This window comes from Lepidochelys kempii, chromosome 1 (assembly GCF_965140265.1).
Source record: "Lepidochelys kempii isolate rLepKem1 chromosome 1, rLepKem1.hap2, whole genome shotgun sequence".
In the NCBI taxonomy this organism is placed as follows: domain Eukaryota; kingdom Metazoa; phylum Chordata; order Testudines; family Cheloniidae; genus Lepidochelys; species Lepidochelys kempii.
Window position 1 is genome coordinate 215,910,139 of NC_133256.1, and position 22,396 is coordinate 215,932,534.

At 49.6% G+C, this 22,396-nt stretch overlaps 1 protein-coding gene across 4 annotated transcripts; it reads right to left on the reverse strand.

Annotated features, from left to right (window-relative positions):
- Positions 1-1,060: 1,060 nt before the first annotated feature.
- PHC1 (polyhomeotic homolog 1) lies at positions 1,061-20,615 on the reverse strand. Of its 4 annotated transcripts, none has more exons than XM_073313294.1 (15): positions 20,413-20,615; positions 15,350-15,509; positions 14,506-14,616; positions 13,055-13,132; positions 11,975-12,124; positions 10,773-10,928; positions 8,980-9,478; positions 7,810-8,576; positions 6,509-6,656; positions 6,062-6,270; positions 5,217-5,331; positions 4,498-4,606; positions 3,588-3,738; positions 2,775-3,006; positions 1,061-2,349 (listed from the first exon to the last, which is right to left on the reverse strand). In XM_073313294.1, the coding sequence occupies exons 2-15, from the start codon at positions 15,461-15,463 to the stop codon at positions 2,195-2,197; spliced, it is 2,994 nt and encodes a 997-aa protein (XP_073169395.1). In that variant the 5' UTR covers positions 15,464-15,509; positions 20,413-20,615; the 3' UTR covers positions 1,061-2,194. The 4 variants fall into 4 exon arrangements, with proteins under 4 accessions (XP_073169395.1, XP_073169403.1, XP_073169412.1 ...); XM_073313302.1 differs by lacking the exon at positions 20,413-20,615 and adding an exon at positions 19,918-20,353; XM_073313311.1 differs by lacking the exon at positions 11,975-12,124.
- Between the last annotated feature and the right edge of the window lie 1,781 nt (positions 20,616-22,396).

Below are 22,396 nucleotides of genomic sequence, written 5' to 3' on the forward strand. Positions count from 1 at the left end.
CTTTTAACCTCTGAGTATTCAAAATATGGGCCATGTGCTTTGTTATCCAGTGTTTTAGTCAGATGGGTCACAAGAAGTGCTGGTTTCTTGAGGCCTGTATTCAATAAGTAAATAAAACCTACAGAAATTCCCTTCCAAACAAGTGAGAATTTTAATTATAAAATTCAAACTCAGTATTTCACTGTAAGCAAGTTAAGGTTCCTGCACTGACCCTCAATTCCTGTCCTCCCTCCTCTAAACACCTTCCCTCACTGCGGTCCCCTTTTCTAATGCAACTCTGATACATACCCTTGACCAAAGTCTCACAAAATCACTACTATATACAAGAGCAAGACTCAGCCCTTCTACTCAATTATGGTGTAGCTTCATTACTTTCAGCCAGGCCAACAGCCCTCCAGTAACCTATGCAATTGCCTGCTAGTGATCAGAGAGAACACCTTTTAGCTACAGCCATCAGATGGGTAATAAAACCATATCCTAGCAGACCTTATTAGCATCACGCATGGAGGGGGGCTGGGAGGACTCTCTCAATATGGCCCTCCTGCAGCACCATGCCATTGCTGTTCATGTATACAGAGCAGACTTACATTTCATCGGACTATTTATGCGAGTAGCTCTTATGCAGAGACAGCAGGTGGGGCTGAGACACATGGCACAGAACGAATCCCAGTGTTGAATTTACTCACTGCTGAGCATTAGGGATGCGTTTTCCAAAAGCATTCAGCCCAGGAGCAGAGTTAGGTCAGGGTCGGACACTTTTGAAACTCCCATCCTACTGCACTCTAGCAACCAAGTCTCATCCTTATCTCTCACATTTTCTGGAAGTTTCCTTGATGTGTGTTTTGTTTTTAAGCAGAAGCTTCCTTAACTGGAGCTCTGCCTGATCCATTAGTGGAGCCTGGAACCTCTGAAGCTGTCAAACAAGTTTGCAAAGTATTGCATTTTGCCTACCAACTTTCTGTGTAGAGGAGGGCAGTAAGTGTAGAATTAAAAGGGGAGAAAAGCTTAGGTTTTTGCTAAGGTCTGTTTACATATGTCATTAAGATGCAGAATTAAGCAGTTTTTGAAGCATTCTTTTTATGAGGAAAAGAAATATTTGTTTTACAACCAAAAATAAGAGACCCGAGGCAGATGGGTACAGTCCTGCCCCTTGAAACTTTGTCCCGTACACTCTCCTGAGGAGAGTGGAGAAGAGATACAAAATAATACAAACTGAAAGAGAACACTAAAATGAAAAGTCCCATAGAACAGGTTGGAGCCTTAGCACTCAAACTCCTGCTTTGGATCCGTAAGTAACGTCCCAGTCTTGGGGAGAGAGACAAACCCCTGAGGCTGCAGGGCTCCCAAAATGAATGCTCCCCCTTGTTCTCCAAACTCCTTGGCAGAAGTGCTCTAATTAAACCCCCTTCTACTGGCCCAATGGGGGTGAATCTGGAGTGAGCAGCTACTACAACATTTACAGCCTTCAAGCCGCACCGCTAAAGGAGACAGTAAAGCAAAGCAACTGCTTTTGCCCTGGGCCTCCAGGGTTTGGTACATATGCCACGATGGCTATTAAACCCAACGCAGAACCATAGTCTAGGAGGCTTTAAGAAAGTGGAATGGGAGGTGGCACTTTAAGTGCTAATTCTTACCTGTCAACCTCTCCTAACATCTGGAATTCACTAGCTTTCCTCCCCCACAGATAAGCAAGGCAGCTGCACTGGGTAGGTTCTACTCCATGCATCACATCCTGGTATGGTGAAAAATTCAAAAGAAATAACTGAGGATCTAGCAGCCCCACTGTGGCAGGAAGGGGCCAGCTCAGCTTTCCTTCCCTCCCCCGCAAAAAACTGGTTACTTCCAGAAGCCTCTGAGGTGGAAGGATGTCCTTTTTTCCCCCCTTTCTAGGAGTTTCACTTTCTCTGGTTCTCCATGGGGGGGAAGGATTTAAAAGAAAGCGAGATGCACTTCATGAAGGGAAGAAAAGTTTCAAGGCCCCAGGTGGGAGTTTTCCTCCCCCTTGTAGCACCGTTAAGAGACCAAGACACAGGCTGCCAAGTGATAGTTTCACTCATTTAAAACTTCCTTTCTCATTTTCTTTCCTTTGTTATGCAAGATCATAGGAAATGGTCCCATTCCCCCAGCCATACGCTCCCGAGGCAGGTGGTTCCACTGGGGTTGGGGGAAAGGGAGACCTCTGGCACCAAGGCCATTAGGTCTCCTTGAGGATGTTGATCTTGGCGCAGATCTTGAGGGCAGGTCCCAGCTTGATGTTCATGGCGCTCATGAGGTGCTCCTCCTTAAGCAGCAGCAGGGCCTGGCCATCAATCTCCTGTGAGCGGAACTCCTCTGCGATCTCCTGGCAGCCTGCCGGGGGGGGGGGGGGGGCGGCAAGAGAGAAGGCCAAGTGAGACAGGTCTCTGACTCACACACTCCCACTCCATTAAAAATGGACTCCTGCTTCCAGTCTCCCAGGCCATCCTGGTGAGCAAGAAAGGGGGGGGAAGGGGTGTTTCTAAGAATCTGCCCCACTCATCTGCCCTGGCCCCTGCTCTCCTGGTAGGCTGGGGAGTACAAAGGATCTGACTGCACTGCCTCAGAGTCTGCTTCAATTAGAAGCCCCAGGAGTGAAGCAAGAAGAATGAGGAAAGGATTACCCAGCTCCCCACATCCCAAGCTTCCATGCTGGGCACCCTGCACCCCTGGCTGTCAGACATGCTGTTAGCCCTTCGTGCTCTATTGGGTCACACATGTAGGGGAGGGGACAGGACAGGACAAGAGCTTGGCCTCACCTTGCAGGGATGCGATGAACTCATACACCTCCTCTACACTCCAGCGGCTGGGGTTGCTGGACAGGAAGTCTGGGTTGATGCCATGTAGGTCTGGAGTAGGTGGGGCCATGTTGGAGCTGGTCAGGTCTCGCTCTCCATGACTAACCCTCACTGACAAGGGCCCTGGGGACGTGGGGGACAGAGCCTCATCATAGCTAGAGTTGTCGGAGCCTCGACTGGAGTCTTCCTGCCCCTACAGGCACCAGGGAAGTGGGGGAGGAGAAAAAGGAAGATGGTTAAAAGAAACCTATTAACATCAAGAGCAGCCTGGAGAAATCTGAGAAACTGGACAGAATGAGCAGCCCCAGTGGGTCTTGGTAGCAGTTTCTCTTCTGCAGTGCATTCTCCACACACTGTGTAAGCAGGGATAACTCATCCCAATGCAGCCACTTCTGGGGTGAAATGCAACAACTGTTCAAACAGGCAGTGCCATACATCACACCACTGTCATGGGAGAGAAGTACTCGAACTCTGAGGAGGGAGTGACTTAGAGAGGCAGAATGAGTTAGGACAGAACGCCCGATTCTTAGCCAAAGTGCCAGCGGATCTTGGCGTAAGCCCCACAAGTAGCCAGGACTTTGGATTTAGTCCCAACCAAAGGAATAAATCCAGGGCTTGAGGGGCCAGCAGTTCCAGCAGCAGACACAACTATAGTACTGTGATGGGGACCGAGTATGTCCAGGGTACAAAAGACAACACCTCCAGTAAGGTAATGCTCCATCGTGCCAGGCTCGAGGTCTGGCAGGACAAGGGCAAATGGGGCTGTGTACTCACCCGATGGCGCTTGCCCTGGATCTTGGCTCGGGCGATCTCGGAGCTGCTGCGCCGCGGTCCACGCCGACGCACACGGACATAGTTAGCTTCCTGGAACTCCTTCATCTTCTTCCTCTGCAGCCGAAACTGATGGCTGCAGCTCACATTGTACCTGAGACAAAGAAGAGCAGACAAGCAGTGAGGAAACAGTCCTGCTCATCTCCTACTCCCTCCCCTAGATGGGGACAGAAGGTGACTGACTCCTCTTTGCCATCGGATTTCAAGGTCTGTCCCCCCTCTTCCAGCCCTCCTCCTGAAAGGAAGCAGTGCTGACCTTTAGCACAAGCAACATTTTCAGACCACAGAATCCTGCACTAACTCAGCAGCTGATGGACCAACCAGACCCCTCCCTCCAGAGGGAGAAAGCAAGATGTTCTGGGTTGTGTCCTCTCAGGACAGCAACTCCTGGCGTGATTTTCCCACATTTCCCTCCCCTCACGGCCCACCCCCAAACACACATTCCAGATCTGGGCCTTCCAGGCCCCATAGGGCTAACACAAGCCAGCAGAGTGTTATTAACAGGCCTTTGCTAACTAGCTGTAGACTTGACCATTGCTGAGGGAAGAGAATTCTTTCAGTGTGTAGGAACAATTCCCTCACCCCACTTCCTGGGGGAGTCAAGAGCATTTTAGGTGCAACACCCTGACCCACCACCCCGAAGGATTAATCGTGGACAGATGCTCAGCAGTGACTATCCAAGTTATAGGTCCAATCCAGCAGGCTCTCTGCACACAGAGCTCCCAACTTGGCCAATGTAGTTCTTGCATGGAGGTCCAGATGGAATGAGCACTGTATGTAACTTGGGGAAGGGAACATATCCAGCTGTGGGGGAAGTATAGTCAGAGAGGAGGGGGATAAAGCCTGGTGTTACCTTTTAGCACAGGTCATGGAGCAAAACCTCTTGGAGCCCCGGAACTGATTGGCTGGGGCATATTTCCCACAGTACTCGCACTTCAGCAGGTTTGTCTTCTTGTCCAGCTCTAGAGCGAGATCCTTTGTTACAACCAAAGAAAAATCACACAACCCCCCTGCCCCCAATTACTACCAGGAACAAGAGAGTCACTCAGCAATCTCAGCCATTTCTCTTGGGAGAGTCTACTGAGCTATTAGGCTGTGGAAGAGCCTCCCTGAGGGATGGGATGGAAACCCCACTGACTGAGATATTGACGACAAGGATTGGACAAAGACATGAGCAAAGCAGAGAGGTTCGTTCCTCTCCTAATGCCTCTTAGAGTCTCCCCTCTTGCCACGCATGGACACCCCTATCCTCCACACAAAGGCAGGAATCCCCTCAATTCACCCCTCCCTATTGGCTCTGCACTGCATTGGAACCTCCAGGCTTCCAGCAGAGAGGATCCAGACTGCCCAAGTATCTCTAGTTAGTGTGTAAGGACTCTTCTCTCCCTCCCTCCCTCAAAACCCAAGAAATGAAGACCCTAGATCTCCGAGTTTGAGCATCATGCTCCTAGTCCCTCGAGAAAGGAGAGAGCAGCACCCACCACCAACTGTGAAGTATGGGAAGAGGAAACAAGAGAAGGCCGAAAAGCTGTTTTCCTGATACAAGCTAGGCTCCCTGGAGCTGAGACTCACCCAGGGTTGCACTATCTCCTCCTGGGGAGTTGCTGGACTGGTTCTCACTCTGCCCGGAGGGAGCCCCTCCCTGGAGTGGCTTCTCAGACTCTTTCAGCAGCTGAGAGCAGCCAACCTGCAAAGGGTGGAGAAGTGAACTGAGTCAGGGAGTGAGGCTCCTTGCCCCCAGCAGGGATCCCAGCCCCAATCCTTCTCAGAGCTCACTGAGAAGGGGAGACCTTGAACCACATAGTGGTCATTCCTTCCTGACCCAGCCAGCTGGTGTCCAGTGCTTGCTCAGAAGCCAGACATACTGATTATTTGTATCCTGGCACCATCACTGTAGATGCTCTTCTTGATCTTTAATCTTGCTAAACCACTCGCCTTGAATATCCTGACCTCTAGAGGTCTCTTCCAGTCCTATGATTCTATGATCCTGCAGCAGCGAGTTCCAAAGGACAGTGACACACCACATGAAGCAGTATTTCCCTTATCTGGTTTAAATTTACAGCTCTTTACGAGCAGCAGTGCCCCCTTTTCCCTGTATTATGAGTCAGTCTAAAGAGAAGAACCCGCTGACATTCCCTGTCCCATTCGTTGTGTCAGAGACCTTTGGAGAAACCAGCCAGCCCAACTTTGCCTTCCATCCTCCCACTTATCTACTTGCCTTTAATCCCTCTGCCTCTTTCCCTGGTAATTACAGCACAAATCCCTCCCTTCCCCTCTTTTGTCACTGCACCTGGGGGGCAGGGGAGAGAGGGGTGGGGAAAGAAACTTCTACAGTGATGGAAGAATACCAGTCCCACAAAAAGCAGCTTCTCCCCAGGGCGGCTCTGACTCCTTCCCCTGTGGACCCCGGCTCTTACCGGGAATGGCTCTGCCCCTTCCTGGATGACAAAGCCCTCGATGATGTGCGTTAGGATCTGGGGCTTGACGATGGCCTGTGGGGGTTTGGAGTCTCCAGTCTGTCGTGACACCATTGCCAGGGTAGGGGCAGGGGAAGATGTGGTGGTGACGGACGCTGCTTCACTTGTGGGGGCATTTGGAGTTGTGCTGAGGACAGGCTCAGATTTCTCTGGAAGAATAAAAGCTCATAAGGAAGAAAGGACTCACCACAACTGATCTGACCACTGGCCCATCTAGTCCATCCTGCCAGCTATATTATAGCAGTCCACACCTTTGGCCCATCCAGTCCACCATCCGACTTCATATCACTGGCCCATCTAGCCTGTGTCCTGTCCATCACCATGCCCCTCTGCTTTACATCATCAGGCCACAGACCGAGCAATCAGAGCCCTTCTCTACCCACTCACCTCCAAAGCCACTCTTCTCCTCCATGGTTTTGGGACTCTCTGCCACAGGAGACGACTTGGCGGGCAGGAGTGTAGTGGCACTGGGCAACTCCTCCTTCTCCTCCTCAGACTCTGCTTTGCGCTTCACTGCCAAGGTCTGGGGCTTTCCCTGTGTGGGAGGACCAGGAACGTGTAAGGGGAGAAGTGGAACCCAAAGTGCAGGGAAAAGCAGAACACATACGAAAGGTCAGAAGGGAAATAGCCAGCACCTCCTCAACCCTCCAGCTCCAGCCTGGTTCCTTCCCATGGTCAACCCCTCATGTTCCCCACCACCATGGATCTAGGCTGCCATGCATTCCTATTAGGGAACAACAACATCACAACACTGACATCTCCATTGCCGCCATCACCATCTTGGTGCTCTACATCTCCTCCTCCTACATCAACCACACTGATTTAGCAGCGCCATGACACAGTGACTCACAATGTCCCCAGTCTGTGGTGATGGGCCCCATAAGAAGGAGGTGGAATGGCAGCCATCTGCCAGTTTCCAGATAGGTTGGTCACTGGCCAGTCTGCTCCCACAAGTGAGCAGGGATTGATACGGTGGTGGTCTTGGATGGGAACAGAGAGCTGCAGAATCTGGGAGCTGTCACAGAAGCTCACTGTCTTGACAGCAGAGTTTAGAAACAACGGAGCCAAATTCCACCTTTAGCTACCCTGGTGAAACCCACAGAAAATCAACAGGGCTGCAGTAGGGCGCACAGCAAGATCCCCAAATGAAGTCCCTGTGAACACTGAGACAGGGACCCATGCAGCCTTATGAAGATAGCGAAAGCTACCCCCACTGCTTTCTTTGAGGGACCACTGGAAAATAGGAAGTCCCCTGACACCAGGGGATCCTAAAAGGCCTACAGCTGGCCTGATCTTAGAGGCTGATACAACACAACAAAGGGTCTCTGACCTGGAAAGGCCCACATCTAGTGGGAAGAGGGGAGCTCAGGCTCTGTGGCTCATTCTGCCCCTGATCCCTCTGCCAAGACTGACAATAAGGAGGCCAGTTAATGCTATCTGTGACAGATACCTGCCCTGTTTTGGGGAGGACTAAGCTCCAACTCATTTCATGAAGGCTACTGAATCGCCATATCAGAGAGAATGACTATTGGTCACTAACTCCTCGGCTGGATTAGAATCAGTGCCCTAGAGGGGAAAAGCTTCATCCCCATCTCATCTCACTGGCATGCAGCTGGATTGAAACTGGTGCCCTAGAAGGGAAGGTAAAGAACCCCTATCCTATTCCCCTTCCCATTGGCATCACTTACGGGTAATTGGACAGGCTGCATGTAGAATGCTGCAGGCACCTGAGCCATGACTGGGGACGAGGCCGTGCTCTTCACCACATGGGCCGTGCCTTGAACTTGTGCCAAGTTGACTCCAGTTGTGAGGGGAGGGGCTTCCTGGGGGGAAGCTGTGGCAGAAGGAGCTTGGGATGATGGGGAAGTGGCATGGGCTTGGGAGACGGGCTGGACCACTGCTGGCATACCCCGGGGGGCCGACGCCGTAGGGGTAATCTGAGCCAAACCCAGTGCCTGGGCTTGGGCTGAGCCCTGCTGCCGGCTCCCCACCACCTGCACTGGGATGTGTGGTGGGGGCTGCTGCGCTGCTGACACTTTGGCAGCCCCAAGTTGTGGTGGTTTGATGGGGGCTGAAGGTGGCTTGGACTGAATGGGTACAGGTGACTTGGTGGCTGGCTGGCAGGGGCTGTCTGGCTGGAGCTGTATGGGCTGAGGCTGTGACTGCAGCATGGGTTGGACCACAAGGGTCTGAGCCTGCTGCTGATTTTGTGGAGGCGAAGGCTGCTGCTGGGGAGGCGGAGCTTGCTGCTGCTGCTGGGTCAGAGGTGAAGCTTGCTGCTGCTGCTGCTGGGCCAGCTGGAGGTGGGTGGCGGTGTGGAGGAGCTGGGACTGGCGGTGCTGGAACTGCTGCTGGTGATGAATGGCAATCTGCTGCTGGATCACCACCTGCTTCTGCAGGTGAATCTGCTGCTGTTGCTGGATCAGTGAGTGGGGCTGGATCTGTGTGTATGTGGCTAGAGACAAGAGAAGGGGAGAAGAAAAGGAGAGTGCACAGCATTAACAACAAAGGGGCAGCAGGAGATGAAGGTAGTGGGAAATGTGGGATACAGACCCTTTCACCTCTGGGGCACTGGTTCCAACCCATCTCTCTACAAGTGACCACCACAACTAGCCCCACTTTTGGTAGTTTCAGCAGAGAAGCCAAGGACTAAAGAGGCTGAGAGAGACTTCCTCTCTCAGTCTGGCTGGGGAGGGACCTCTTTGGTGGGAGCATGCTGGAGGGGAGGTATGTATGGGAAGTTCCCACTGCTGGACTTTCAAGGGTCAGCCCTGGTCACAGAGCTGAGTTAGGGAGCTAAACAGCAAGAGCAAGGGGGAAACGGAGGAAGCGGAGGTAAAGGCTGGATCATCACCTACCTGAACTGATCAAGGTCTGGCTGGGCGCTGGCGTAGCTGTCCTAGTCAGGTTCATGCCAACGGTTTGCTGCCCACCGTCTGCTTCAGACTTCTTTGTTGCCGCTGCATTCTCTGTCTCTGTCTGGCTCCCCTGGCTCACTGTCACTGCCTGGGCAGCTGCTACTGGTAACGGCTGCACCACCCCAGTGCCTTTCCTCTGGCAGCTGCCCCCAAGGCCAGACGAGGCTGCCTGGCCCACCCCTGTGGTGGCCTGGCTCCCACCACCTGCCACCACGCCCCCAGAGACACCATTACTGCCTGTTGCCCCTTGGCTCAGATTCAGGGACTGGCCTGTGTTGCCAGAAGAGGCCTGAGCCACTGCCAAGGTCTGGCTGGCATTTGTGGCCTGTGATAGGCCCGAAGCCTGGGAGTTTCCTGGAAGGGCTGCTTTCTGAGCAGAGCTCTGCAGCTGGGCATTAACGACTGAGGTCTGCTGGCTCCTCACAGCCAAGTTCTGCACCTAGAAACACACACATACAAAACAACCCATTTGTTTAGGTTACAATGATGCTCATGTATTTCCCTGTAGTTTGACAGAGAGAGGCAGGGAGCCTGGAAACACCATAAAAAGTCCATTTTGGCTCCACTGGCAAAGTCAGTCAGTCAGTCCATGGGCTCTAGCCTCTTGCACTCAGATTTGGCCCATACTTCAGAGAAATACTGAAAGTGCTCCACTATTAGAGGGGTCATCTCTTCGTAGAAGACATTAACCTGAACACCCTTCTGCCCCAGCTCTGGTGGAAGTTAAAGATTTCATGGCACTTTCTGAAGGGAACTTGAAATAGCACCATTCTCTCAGAATAGCAGGTTCTAACAGCACAGACTGCATGAGCAGCATGGGACGGCCTCTGTATGCGTCTGCCTGGCCTTCGAGCTGTTGGGATTCACCTCAGCATTGTCTATAGCACCTTGGGATCCCCTTTCCAGCTCAGTAAATCTCTTTTTACTTTTGGGCTGCCTATCTCCTTTCCCTGGGCACAGGGCACTCCACCCAGGAGGCCCAAATCTCCTCTCATTGTTTGCAGCCCACTCTGAGCTCTCCAGTTCTCTTTGCACTTTGGTGCTGCCATCCTTTATGCTCACTCCCCCTCCAATTGCAATGTTATCTGCAAGTGTGATCGCGGTTGGCTTTACTCCAAAGAAACAGCAGACAAGACAGATGTGAAGCAGCTGCAGTGGGGCAGGAGCTCAGGGGATCAAAAAAAGGCCTCTGGAAATACCCAGAATGGTCGGATGGGGCAAGACAACTGGTGGGGAGCATCCATGCTGCTTGACCTGAAGGAAACCTTTTAAGGGAAAGCCCAGCCTCTGTGGCCTAGTCAATCCTTGGCCTCTTTAAGATGGCCAGGGAACAGGACCAATCAGTATTAATACTGGCAAGGGCTCTTTCTTGTGGAGCACCTGCCTCACTAGGAACTGGACTATGAATCCACCAATTTGTTTCACTCAACGTAACCAAACAAACAGTCATGAAGATGGAAATGACCCAACTAGTGGGTCACCCAGAAAACTAGGCAGGAAATGAACCTGCTCTCTGGAAGTGACAAGTCAGCACAATAACACACTGAAGAGAGAATGGAGCCTGCAGACCCCACTGTCCACAGGGGGCCCAAGGATACAGAAAGGCAGGCAGAGCAGAGTTAGCCTTCTACAAAGGGAGAGCTTGAACTGGAGACAGAGATCCGAGAGTGGGGTGAGTGTGCGTGTGGGGGAAGGGTTGGGAGTGCGAACCCCAGGAGGGGGGCATCACTGACCTGGTCTGTGTCTGTGTGGACCCCGGGAGACTGAGCGGGTGGCACCTCCTGCTGGACAGCAGCCACGGCCCCGTTAGGCATCAGGATGAGCTGGGAAGTAAGAGGCACATTGCGGCCCAAGGTCCGGTTCACCTGCAACAGGTTCCCCAGCTGCGGCTGTGGGGGTGGGTTGGGTGATGTGGAGGAGGAAGGAGTGGAGGGGGAGAGAGAGAAAGAAAGAAAGCGAACCACAAGCAAACAAATTACAAAGCAACACTGGGCTGGGGTGTCACACACTGCAAAATCACCCACCCTCCCAACCCTGTGATCCAGACTGCAGCCCTTGGAACCTGGGAACCAGAAACTGCTTCCTTATGGAGCTCTCTTCCATCACACGCACAGCTGGACTGCTTACCAAAGGGCTGTCCAGGATTGGCTAAGAGACCAGAATTTCATTTTCACATGTATGTCTAGGACTGGTTGAGAGGCAGATATCTATTTGAGATGTACATCCAGGAGTGATTGAAAAGAAGAGAATTATAACCTGAGTCCATCACTGGTGGAGAGTAGGGAGAATTATTATTATAACTGAACCCCAGAGTTCCTAAAAGGGGGTTTAATTTTTGATGTATAGCCTCACCCAGGACTGGTTTAGAGGACATTTTTTCAGACCCATCTCTGCACCCAGAATTGAAAGAGAGGAAGACATTAATTCTGAATTATGAACCTGAGCCGGGCAGTGGCTGAAGAGATTAATTTGTCAGATAAATATTTGTTCCAGAATTGGTAGAGTGGAAGAAATTTATTTTTGTGATCTATATATCTGAACCTGAGATTTGCTGAGAGGAGGGGATCTATGTTTCATATATGTACCCTACTCTAATGAGAAGTGCCATGGGATCTTCAACATCCATGCAAAGCACAGACAGCTTGGTTCCTAAAGGTTTCATCCACTAGCACTCCCTACACAGTAGAGCATACTGAACTCAGTACATCTACCTTGGAATGCTGAGTCAACTCTGCTCAGAATCAAACCTGTGGTAGTTCCAGAAACTAGGGCCTTCCAACCTAAAGCTTAAAATATATCAAACCCATTCCCTGTCCTGCTATATCAGAGCCTGAGACTGGGTCCAGAGTCAGGGATTTATTCTGGTGGCCATATGACAGAGCACTGGACTGAGCAAAAGGCAGGTGTGGGCATGTTGTGTGCACATGTCTCTTACCCGGAGATACATCTGGGCCTGTGATTGATTGAGAGGCGGCGAGGTGGTGTTCCCCAGGAGCACAGACTGAGTAAGTGTGGTGGCGCTGGGAGAGCTCACGCTCTGTGAGCGGCTGATTAGCTGGGCGGCCGATGTAGTGGCCAGATTGATCTTAAAACAGAGAAAAGCCCCAAATCACACAGGAAGAGATGGGGATAAAAGAGATGAGGCCCAGCCCCCTTCCCTCTACACACGCAGGGGGAACAGCAGGAACTGGCATTTTAAGGCCCAGCCTTTCCCTGTTTCCAAAAAACAGAACTAGACAGATCAGGGAGAGAATGACAGAGACTGACTTTTGGCACCATTATCCCCTCCCTTTCCAGCAGCAATACCTTGGGTGGGGCAAGCAATTGTTTCTGGTCCCCATCGCAGTATAGCCTCAGCAGCTCACGGTAGGAGCCCTTGTTCCAAGAGGCTCTGGAATCCGAAGTCAGCCACAGCGTTGGGACACTAACCCACTTACACACTGCACATCATCCAGTTACCATCAAACTCGTAATGATGGACACAAACACTGCTACTAATAGGATCTAAAGCCTAATGAAGGAATGGGGGCCTTTCTCCAGACACTGCCAGCCTCTGACTAGTTTCCCCCAGCCTTCTGCTGGCCACCCCATTTCTCTCTCTCCCCCTCCAATTAACCCTGATTCTTCAATCCCACACAAGTTCCTGACCTCCTCCCAAACAGCACTCTCCCCTACTCCCCAGCAGGACTCATCCAGCTGCCTACTGCTCATCACTCCTCTTCTCTCCACCCATGAGCCATGATCCCTTCCTCACCTTAACAGACTTTATCCCCATTCTCCCAATCACAAGAGATCAGTTTTACCTTTCCAGCTGTGGATACCTCCACTACCAAGGGGTCTACCCCTCTCCCAATTCTGTAACCCCCACATAATGATGAGTGCCCCAAACGCTTACTGCTGACAGTTTCCTGCCATAACCTGTGGCTTCCTGGCATCCCCAGTGGTTGTGTGCTGCTGGCTGACTGAGTTCTGAAGGGAAGAGGGGATGCATGTAGGGAAGAGGACAGTTACTTACTGAGGCCTGGGTGGTGGTGGTCTGCTGTGGGGTGCTGGTGTTGGGGGAGCTTGCCTGCCTGCTGGCTGCAATTGTAGCCTGTAAGAAAGGGATAGAGGGAGAGAATGAGCAACTGCAGTGAACCTTTTAATCCAATTCGAACATTTAGCCAAAAAAGAATTCCCAGTCCCAACACTTACAATCTAAGTATCAGCAGATTCCCTCCCTTCTGTACTATGACAACTCCTTCCCCAACCCCAGGGAACTGGAGCACCACATACCACACACTGCGACCTGAACTCTATCCCCTCAACCCACTCTTCCGACTGCACCCTGTTCTCCCCACCAGTATTAGCTATGGATGTTCGGTGTTGTAGTTCATTATGTTGCAGATGGGGAGATTGGCTTCTATGGAGGGTAGAGTTCAGGTTGTGGTGTGTGGGTTCTGTGGCGTATGGCATTGTGATACTGGTAAATTGTGTGTCTGGGGATAGAGGAAAAGAGGGAATGTACTATTAGGTGATGCGCTTCTCATTTCTTTACCTTTGTGATTTTGGGTTGAATTTGTTTTGTGGACAGCAACCTGAACTGTTGCACAACTAAGATTTGTGTGTATCCACTTCCCAGGTACTCCTCCCCACTATGTCGAGGGTAGGAAACAGGGATTCCCATAGACGTGCCACAGCTGAGGAAGAATTTATCTGCCAGTAAGTGCAACAGTCTGTCAGCCACCACACACAAAATCATTTGCAATGTAGGATCAATCTGACTGAAAGATGTACCTGCCAATGGAGAACATTGTGTGTCCAACAGCAAAACAAATAAACCTCCATAAAAAAAAAGAATATATTCCCTGTTGCACCAGATCGTCTCAAGATACATCTCACTACTAACCTGTGTGTAGACAGATAGTGGTTTTTAAAAGGTATCAGTCAACAGAAAAGTTGGATTGTTATGGACTAATTTTAGCCAGAGACAGATTACTAACACTTCCTATTAACAAAGTTTGAAAAGAAACCAAGCAAAAATTACAGAGAAAATACAAAGGGCAGAAAACCTGACTCTGAAATTTCACATTGAAAGGGCTACCTATATGCTCAGAAAAAACAGCAAGTCGCTGCCCATCCTGAGCACATTTCAGAATGTACCTGCATCCATTGTCTCCATTATAATCTATTTCATATTTAAAGGGGATGAGGGGCTGGTGAGGTGACTCCCAGCAATATGTTCCCAATGGAGACCTGGAGGACCTATCCAAGCTCTCTTCTTTACTTGAAAATTAATTCCATCTCTCCACAAAGCCCCCAGTTTATAATTATTTTTATTACGGTCATGCCTAGATGCTATAGTCATGGAGCAGGACCCCAGCATGCTAGGTGTTGTACAAATAGAACAAAAAGACAGCCCCGGCTCCCAAAGGTTTACTATCTAAGTATCAGAAGATTCCTTCCTTCTGTCCCATGACAACTCACCTGCTGGACAGCTGCCAGACTGTGGAGCTGGGCACTGTTGAGCTGCTGCTGGAGCATGAACTGATGGAAGTACTGGGCTGCATTGGGCTGTCTCTGCAATGCCTGAAGGGCCTGGAGAAAGAGAAGAAAACAACTCTGAAAAAAAAACAGATGCCACCACACACCATGTGCCCATGGGGTGCAGTCAGAGCGAGGCATAATGATCTAAAGAACTGCTACAAGGAAAAAAATATCATCCAAAGTTCCCAGGATGTAGTGGGGCCATCAGCCACAGGATTTGCTATGTGAGCAGGATGCAGGACACCAGAGTAGGTGGATCAGTGGCCTGAGCTGGTACAGCCAAAGGGAGATACATGATTCAATGGACTTCAGATGTACTCCAGTTCATATACTAGACCTAATAAACTCCAGGAAGTTGGAAGTTTGCATGCTAAACTAGGTGGACAAGTGCTCTGACCCAGTGCTGGCAGAGTACCAGACACAAAAGACCAATGGCTGTTCTAATACAGCCAAAGGAGCTGGGACACTGAACTAAACGAACCAATGGCCTGCTCCGAGATTAGAGTTGTGCAATAATGTGATTCAATAGAATAAGAGGCTGCACGCTGTACTAAAAATGAAACAATGGCTGCTCCAGTAAAAATGGAAGCAGGATACTGGACTACATGGACTAAGTGTCTGGCCAGGCTTGGCAACCCTTATCTGCCCAAGTCTGAAACATGCCAACCCTCTGATCACACTCCCACTCCAGGTGAATGGGCATACAAAGTGAAGGATGTAGAAGACCCTTCTCACTACACCCTCTTGTTCACCCATCCAACTCAGAACACAGCTAGCTCCTCACCTGCACTGCCTGTCGCTCATACAGAGACATCTGAGATATCTGAGGGCGAGTGCTTCCTCCAGAGCCTGAACTCCCATTGGTGGAGTTGGAGTTCTGCTCGCTTTCAGTCTCCATGGTGACAGGTCCCAGGGATCTCAAACAGAGGAGACTGATTCAAGACCTAAATGGAGAGAATTAGAAACCACGTCACACTAACAAAAGAACCAAACTAGTATTTCATTGCATCACGGATGGCTTTTTAACTTAAATATGCCAGTCTTGAGTTCCCCACACAGCTCTGCCAGTGCCCTTCAGTCCTGTCCTTCAGCCCCCCTGCTATTCCAGTACTGGGACCCCACTCAGCTCTGTTGATGCCCCTCAATTCTGCCTTGCAGCACTGAGAGAAAAGAGTCTCAATTTACCCAGAGGTTAGGCCCACAGTTCAGTTTAAACACAACTGTCATTTATTATCACGATTAGTTTAAGTGAAATGAACAAATTTCCACAATTTATGGCCATGCTGCTGCTGTAATAGGCAGTTACATAGCAAGCTCTAAACTCCTATAAAGGCAGGAAAATACCAGTTGTATATTATTCAAACAGTTATTCAATTACCTGACCCCCTCATCTCCATTCAAACATAAGTGAACTGAGGAAAAGAATATTGTGCTCCTAGTAACCGGTCTTCCCTTCCCAGCTGATTCTTCTTCCCAGTTCCATTATCCCGCTGCGAAAACACCCAAATGCAACCCTTCCCTTCTTGGCTTGGTCCCCCACTCAGGTTGGCTCTTTCTTCTTGCTCACAGACATACACTTGTGGCTGGGCTGTAACCCCTGATCGTTTCTGATTTAACTGTTAGATTGGGACCTGCCAGTGGGGGTGAAAAGTTGTGTGGAGAATGCACAGCCAGGGGGAATCGGGTCAGGAACATGGAGTGGTAAGGGATTACCAGCAGGAAGTGAAATGGGTGACATGGAGAATGCATGTCAGAGGGATCAGGAAAGGTTTCTAAGGGAGGTCTTCTGAGGGTCAGAGAGATTTTCCAACAGCAGAAAGATAGGTCATGCTAATATGGGGGATGGGAAGAATTGGAGAGGGTTTCCATCAACAGGGAGGCAGATGAAATGGAAAGCCCTCATCCAGGGGATCAAGAAGGGTTTCTCACAAAAGGGGAAGATGTGCCTGAGTGATCATAGAGGGCTTCCAGCAGCAGGAGATAGGGGTTGACTGGGTAATGGGAGGAGATTTTGTGATGGGGGCTCTGCATGTCTGAAGGAAACCAGAGAGGCTGAGGAATTATGCCAGTCCTGAACCATCTCCCCACACCTTCCTAGTCTGTGGTCTAGTGCCCCTACCCAATCCAAAGTGTATAATCACAGGGTATTATCTATCACAATACATGTAGCAGTCACTTAAGATCCATCCAGGGAGGACACAAAAAGTGATGATTTTTAAACATTTTAAGTAAATACATTTTCTTTTAAAAAATAAACCTATTTAAAATTAAATCTGAAATTATGACAATTTATGTTAAGGCCTAAACATACTACAATAAATTAATATTATTTTTAATTTTTTAAATTGTTAGTAGTACACATTTGCTGATGAAGTTTTAAAGAAATCCAACCACTATAACTGGTGGAAGTCACTGGCTAAACACCTGGAACAAGAGTTTGTTGAACTGTAAACCGGATTTTGACAGCAGTAGCCTTTTCTGAATGTAAAGAGAGAGTATTTTCTTCCTTTCAGTTTATTCATGAGAACATAAGATATGGCCATACTGGATCAGACCAATGGTCCATTCAGACCAATAGCCTGTTTTCTGACTGTGGCCAGTGCCTCATGCTTCAAGTGAGTGAACAGAACAGGGCAATTTATCAAATGATCCATCCCATTGGCCAGTCCCAGCTAATAACCATTGATGGACCTATCCCCCATGAACTTCTTCTAATTCTTTTTTTAACCCAGTTATACTTTTGATTCAACTAGTTCAGTTCAATGACTAGTTCACTGAAAGTTAAGAAACTGATTAGGAGTTGAAAAAGCAGAAAAGCTTGGTTTTCCTCTTCCAATTTATAAATAAAATACGAATATGAATTTAAACTTGGTGTGAGAGAATGAGATCTGCTAGTTGTAAAATCTTGAAGAATATTCTGACCAGAAACAATCAGTTCAGTTCACTACCAATTTATTTCTTTGATTTATCATAGCACCTACGAGCTTTAGTCGTGGTCAGAATATAGTATGTACTTTATTTAATAATGAGTTTTTAATGGAAAACATGTTTTGATCAACTTTTGATTTTATGTATCTAACACATTTAAGATTGTTAGTTAGATAAAACAAAAACAATTTTAAAATGCTGATTTTGTGTGCTTTAACTGAATTTCAATTTCCACCTAAAAAGAGCTCGACACAAATTATGAGTAAAAAAATTAATAATCTAGTAAATAAAAGCACCACTCATGATTGTCTAATAATAAAAATGGTAAAAATTAAGAATCTTAATAAGTGTATTTTAAGCTATAAATTAGCTTAAATAAATGTGTCTAGATATAGTCTCCTCCTGGTTAACAAAGCATAGCAAATTAAGTGTCAAGGCTATAATTAACTGAAAAATCAACATGTTTTAATGGTTACCAACCAATGAGAATCAACTTTTCTTTAGGAAAATAATTAGAAAGTACAAGTTCAAAACAAAATTAAAAATCAATTATTTAAATAAAAGTTTCCAGCTTGCTGATTTAAATCACGATTAAACACTGTGATTTAAATAGCATTGATTTAATTCAACCAATCCCAGATCCATCAGTGATGTATTTAGTTGCCCAGACCAGTGGTTCGTATACTGTGACCTGCGCAGCTCTTTCTGAAGAACTGCAGCATTCTAGTGATTGAAACACATATGACAATCAGATAGTAGGGGACACAGCCAGAGATGAGGGAGCTCCATAAAAGTCTCTCTCTCTAGCCAATGTTGTACGCAGTGTTGTTGTGGCCATGTTGGTCCCAGGATATTAGAGAGACAAGGTGGGTGAGGTAACATCTTTTATTGGACCAACTTCTGGTTGCTCATTACATCAGGCAAGAAATATTTTTGGTTTAGAGTACTGGGCCATATAAGCAAATCGTCACTTTTGAAAATCTATGCAGAGCAGACAGAGCCTCACCAGTCAAATCCTGTGGAGAGCACAAAACTGAGGAGCAAGGATCACTGTGCGGTGGGTCTGAGAGGCCGATAACGTGGGAGCACAGAGAACTGTTAGCATGCAGGAGAGGGCCTACTGAACAACAAAACCTATAGTTTTACTTCACTGCTTGCATATTGTAGGGAATAATTCCACATGGACAGAGTGGGAAAATGCACATAATTTAGTCTCATGGATCATTTGCATCTCTGAATTCTACCGGCCAAACCCTTCAGTTCTTACTCAGCAATTGACCTGCTTATACTAGGTCTGAATTTATCCCACAGGGCCCAATCCTGCTCCCACTGAAGTCAATAGGAGTTTTGCCATACAATATATGTTTGACACAAGTCTGTGATCACCTAGGATGTCATGGATGTCACTATGTTGCACATCATGACCATCCAGAGCATCATAGCAACAGCAGGGATAGAACTGCTCTAAAAGCATGGGACCATGTCAACTAAAGGAGAATCTTCATTAATTATCAGCCATCTGAGGTCTCTGACAAACCATTAAATAGGTCTGATTCTACCCGTGCATTCCCACACCCACCCAGAGAGAACAATCCAGTACAGTCCCAAAGCAGAGAAAGAGGCAGTTAAGGTGAGGGGAAATTAATTGCAGTATGCTGGAGGCAGAGAGTGGAGAAGAAAAATAAGGTTACACAAATATTTAAAATCAAAAGTAATCAATTCAGGAACAAAACTTACACTAGAATCTGGTGTTACCTAAGAGAAGGAGAGTAAAGCTAAAACATTAGAGTGCGATCAGAGGCAATGGACAGCAACAGGTAAAGATCATACTTGGCCCATGGCAGACAAGAGGCTGCCATAAGCAGCCCGTACTGGAAATTTTAACTGTTGGGTTAAAAAAAAATCAACAACCCAGATCCTGTAGATCATCACATGCACAACTCTTATTGACTTCAAGGTATACATATATATTTGAATCCTAATATCTTTACTTGCCACACTAACACCCGAATTAATTAAAACGTTATCAGTTTTGAAGAGCTCATTTATTTTTCACCTTTACTGTTTAGTTACTTTTTTCCTCTGCCAGAGAATTTCAATGGAGTTTGTTTATTTATGTATGCCATTTACAGAAAAGTTTAACCCGCCGGGTCAAATTAGGGCCCAATCCTGCAAACAGTGACACACAGAATCACAGAAATGAAGGGTTTGAAGGGACCTTGAGAGATCATCTAGTTCAGCCCCTGCAGTGGGGCAGGACCAAGTAAACCTAGACCATGCCTGGCCGGTGTTTGTCCGACCTGGTCTTACCAACTGCCCAGGACGGAGGTTCTATCACCGCCCTTGGAAGCCGGTTCCAGAGCTTACCTGTGTCTCTCTGTCACTTTATGTGCGGGGACCGCTCCCATGAGCGAAGTTACCCACCTTGTGTGTTTGCAGGACTGAGTCTGCAACTGGACCGGTGAGCCCATTAACCCTGGGCACAGCCCCAATGACCGCAGCTGGGCTCTGCATGGGGGCAAGGGCCAAACTGCTTCCGTCTCCGGGAAACTAAGCGAGGGGGCGATTTCGGGCCGTCCTGGAGGGCTGGGGGTGAACCCTTGTTTTTAACGCAACCTCAACGCCGGGCAGAAAACAGCCGGGCGGCGGGGTGGGGCCCTCCCCTGGCAAGGGCGGAGAGCGGACACAGCGGGACGCCTGAGCCCCCGCGGGCCGGGGGAAGAGGGACAGGCCGGCTCCCGGGAGGCAAATCCCCGCCGCCGGCCCCACGCCGCCTCTCTGCCCGAGGCTGTCGGGGCCGGGGCCTCGGAGGAGTCGGGGGCCTCCGGGGGCCGGAGACACAAAGCGGGGAGGGGGCGGGCGCAGCAGAGCCGGAGGCGCGGGGGGCCCGGCCCGGCAGGCACCGCGGGGGGCTGTTACCTCTGATCCCCGCCCAGCGGCCCGCTCCGCGCGGCGCCGCGCTCCTCATGGGGCGGCGGCGGAGCCCCGCGCGGCCGGCCCCGGGGAAGGCTCCCAGCGGCCCGTCTGCCGGGCGGGGGTGCCGCAGCTCGGGCCCGGGCGGCCCCGCCAGCGCCGCGTCCTGCGTTTGGGGGTTTTCCCTTTTTTATTTTTATTTCCCCCTCCCCCCCTCTTTTTTTTTTTTTTTTTTTTTTTTTGGGGCCTCCGGGGCTGCCTGTGCCTCGCGCCGTCACTTCCGGCCACAAGGGGGCGCTTCCGGGACACGTGACCCTCGCGCCCGGCTGCTTGCTGTTACCATGGAAACGAGAGCCCTGGCTGAGGCCGGCGGGGGGGGGGCTGGAGGGCTGGGGGCGGGGCGTGGGGGGCGGGGCTGGGTGGAGAGACTGCTGTGGTCTGGAGTGGACAGAGTGGTTGGTTGGAGCGGCCGGCTATGAACTGGGCTCAATGCCCCTCCCCGACACACACACAATGGGCTGCCCCCCGACCCAGTATTGCCAACCCCACGCGTTGAAAAATTGACTCCGACACACCCCGCCCCCCATTACGCCCCCCTTTTGGCCAGGACAGTCAGTCCCCTTTTTAAACCCAGCCCGGGGCAGCCCGACTCTTTGGGCAAAACTGGGTATTTGTCCCAGCCCGAGCCACAGCTTCAAAGCGCCGGCTACACAGCTACTGTGAGAGCGTGAGCCGGAGCCCTGCACCTTGGAGTGTGTTGACCCAGGCTGGGAGCTTCACTGCTGTGGCCTGGGTAGAGGAATCCTAAAAGTGACCTAGTTTTCAGGCTAACACTCAGGCCAGTCTGAGCTACTGGGTACTCAGCACCTTTGAAAATCAGGCAACTTAATACGGGGTTTAGAAGCTTCACTTTAGGTTTCCACTTTGGAAAATCTTGGCCTAAGCCTTTCTTCTGAAGGATCAGGTATACCCACTGTTGGAGGAACCGTGGTCAACTGCACGGCCCAGTGGTCTTGTTGCCGGCACCCAGTGCCAAGAGGCAAAACAACAGCAGGGGTTGGTTCGCTACCCGGTGTGCTTCACCCAATAATCACGACGGGGTGGAGAAGCAGAAAAGTTTATTTGCAGCTGCAAAAAGGTACAGGGAGAATAAGATCTCAAATCCTGCACCTAGAGCAGGAAGTTACACAGGCTTTTATACATCCTTTTTCCCAGCATACTTATCCAATAGCAAGCTGCCCTAAGTATCCATATAGCCAGCCAATCCAGTTCCCAGCTAGTGCCCTTGTTTTTTGTATCATTTGTTAAACTATACATAAAGCTGCTTTATTCAGCATTTTTCTTCCATATCTGCCCTGTTTGGCCTTGTTTAGTTTCAAGCACTCTGACTCTGCAACATATTGTTGCAGATCCTCAGCATAACTGCTGCAAGTGCCTCCAGGCGGGGGGCCAAGGACACTTGGGCCTCGTACAGAGAGCTGCTGCGAGTGCCTCCAGGCGGGGGGGGGGGGGGCCAAGGACACTTGGGCCTAGTGCGAGGGGGCTTCATCAACACTCGTGGTCTTCCATCCCCTCGAGTTACCTAGTGGCCATGCCCCAGTGTCCCCAACAACTCCCTCCTTTGAGAACACTCAACAGCCCTGGCTCTGAGTTTTCTCACTTGGGCTACTTATTTCTTTACAATAGGACTTTGCATAAGCACTTTGTGATAGCCCTGAAGAGAATGACTTATTAACTTTTGCAAAAGGGTCCTGGCACATGATACTGCACAGCATAATACCATTAATACAAGCAATACAGGAAAGAGAAGTTTCAATAACAGGCTAAATAAACCACCAAGCCAAGACGACAAACCCCAGACTGAAAACAAGGTTTGCAACCAATCACTCTCTGGGGCAGTATAGGCAACCTGTGCTCTGGCTCGGGCATGGGTCTCAGCCTGTACCACCTTTTCATAGATTTCATAACTGCTATGATTTACATATACACA

Bases quoted from the DNA above. Each gene is read 5' to 3' on its own strand.
- PHC1 (XM_073313294.1), bottom strand. From the start codon at position 15,463: ATGGAGACTGAAAGCGAGCAGAACTCCAACTCCACCAATGGGAGTTCA. The intron at 12,125-13,054 runs GTAAGTAACTGT...CTCTGTTTTAAG, and splicing joins CCACCACCACCCAGGCCTCA to ATCAATCTGGCCACTACATC. The intron at 6,271-6,508 runs GTGAGTGGGTAG...TTATTCTTCCAG, and splicing joins GGAGAAGAGTGGCTTTGGAG to AGAAATCTGAGCCTGTCCTC.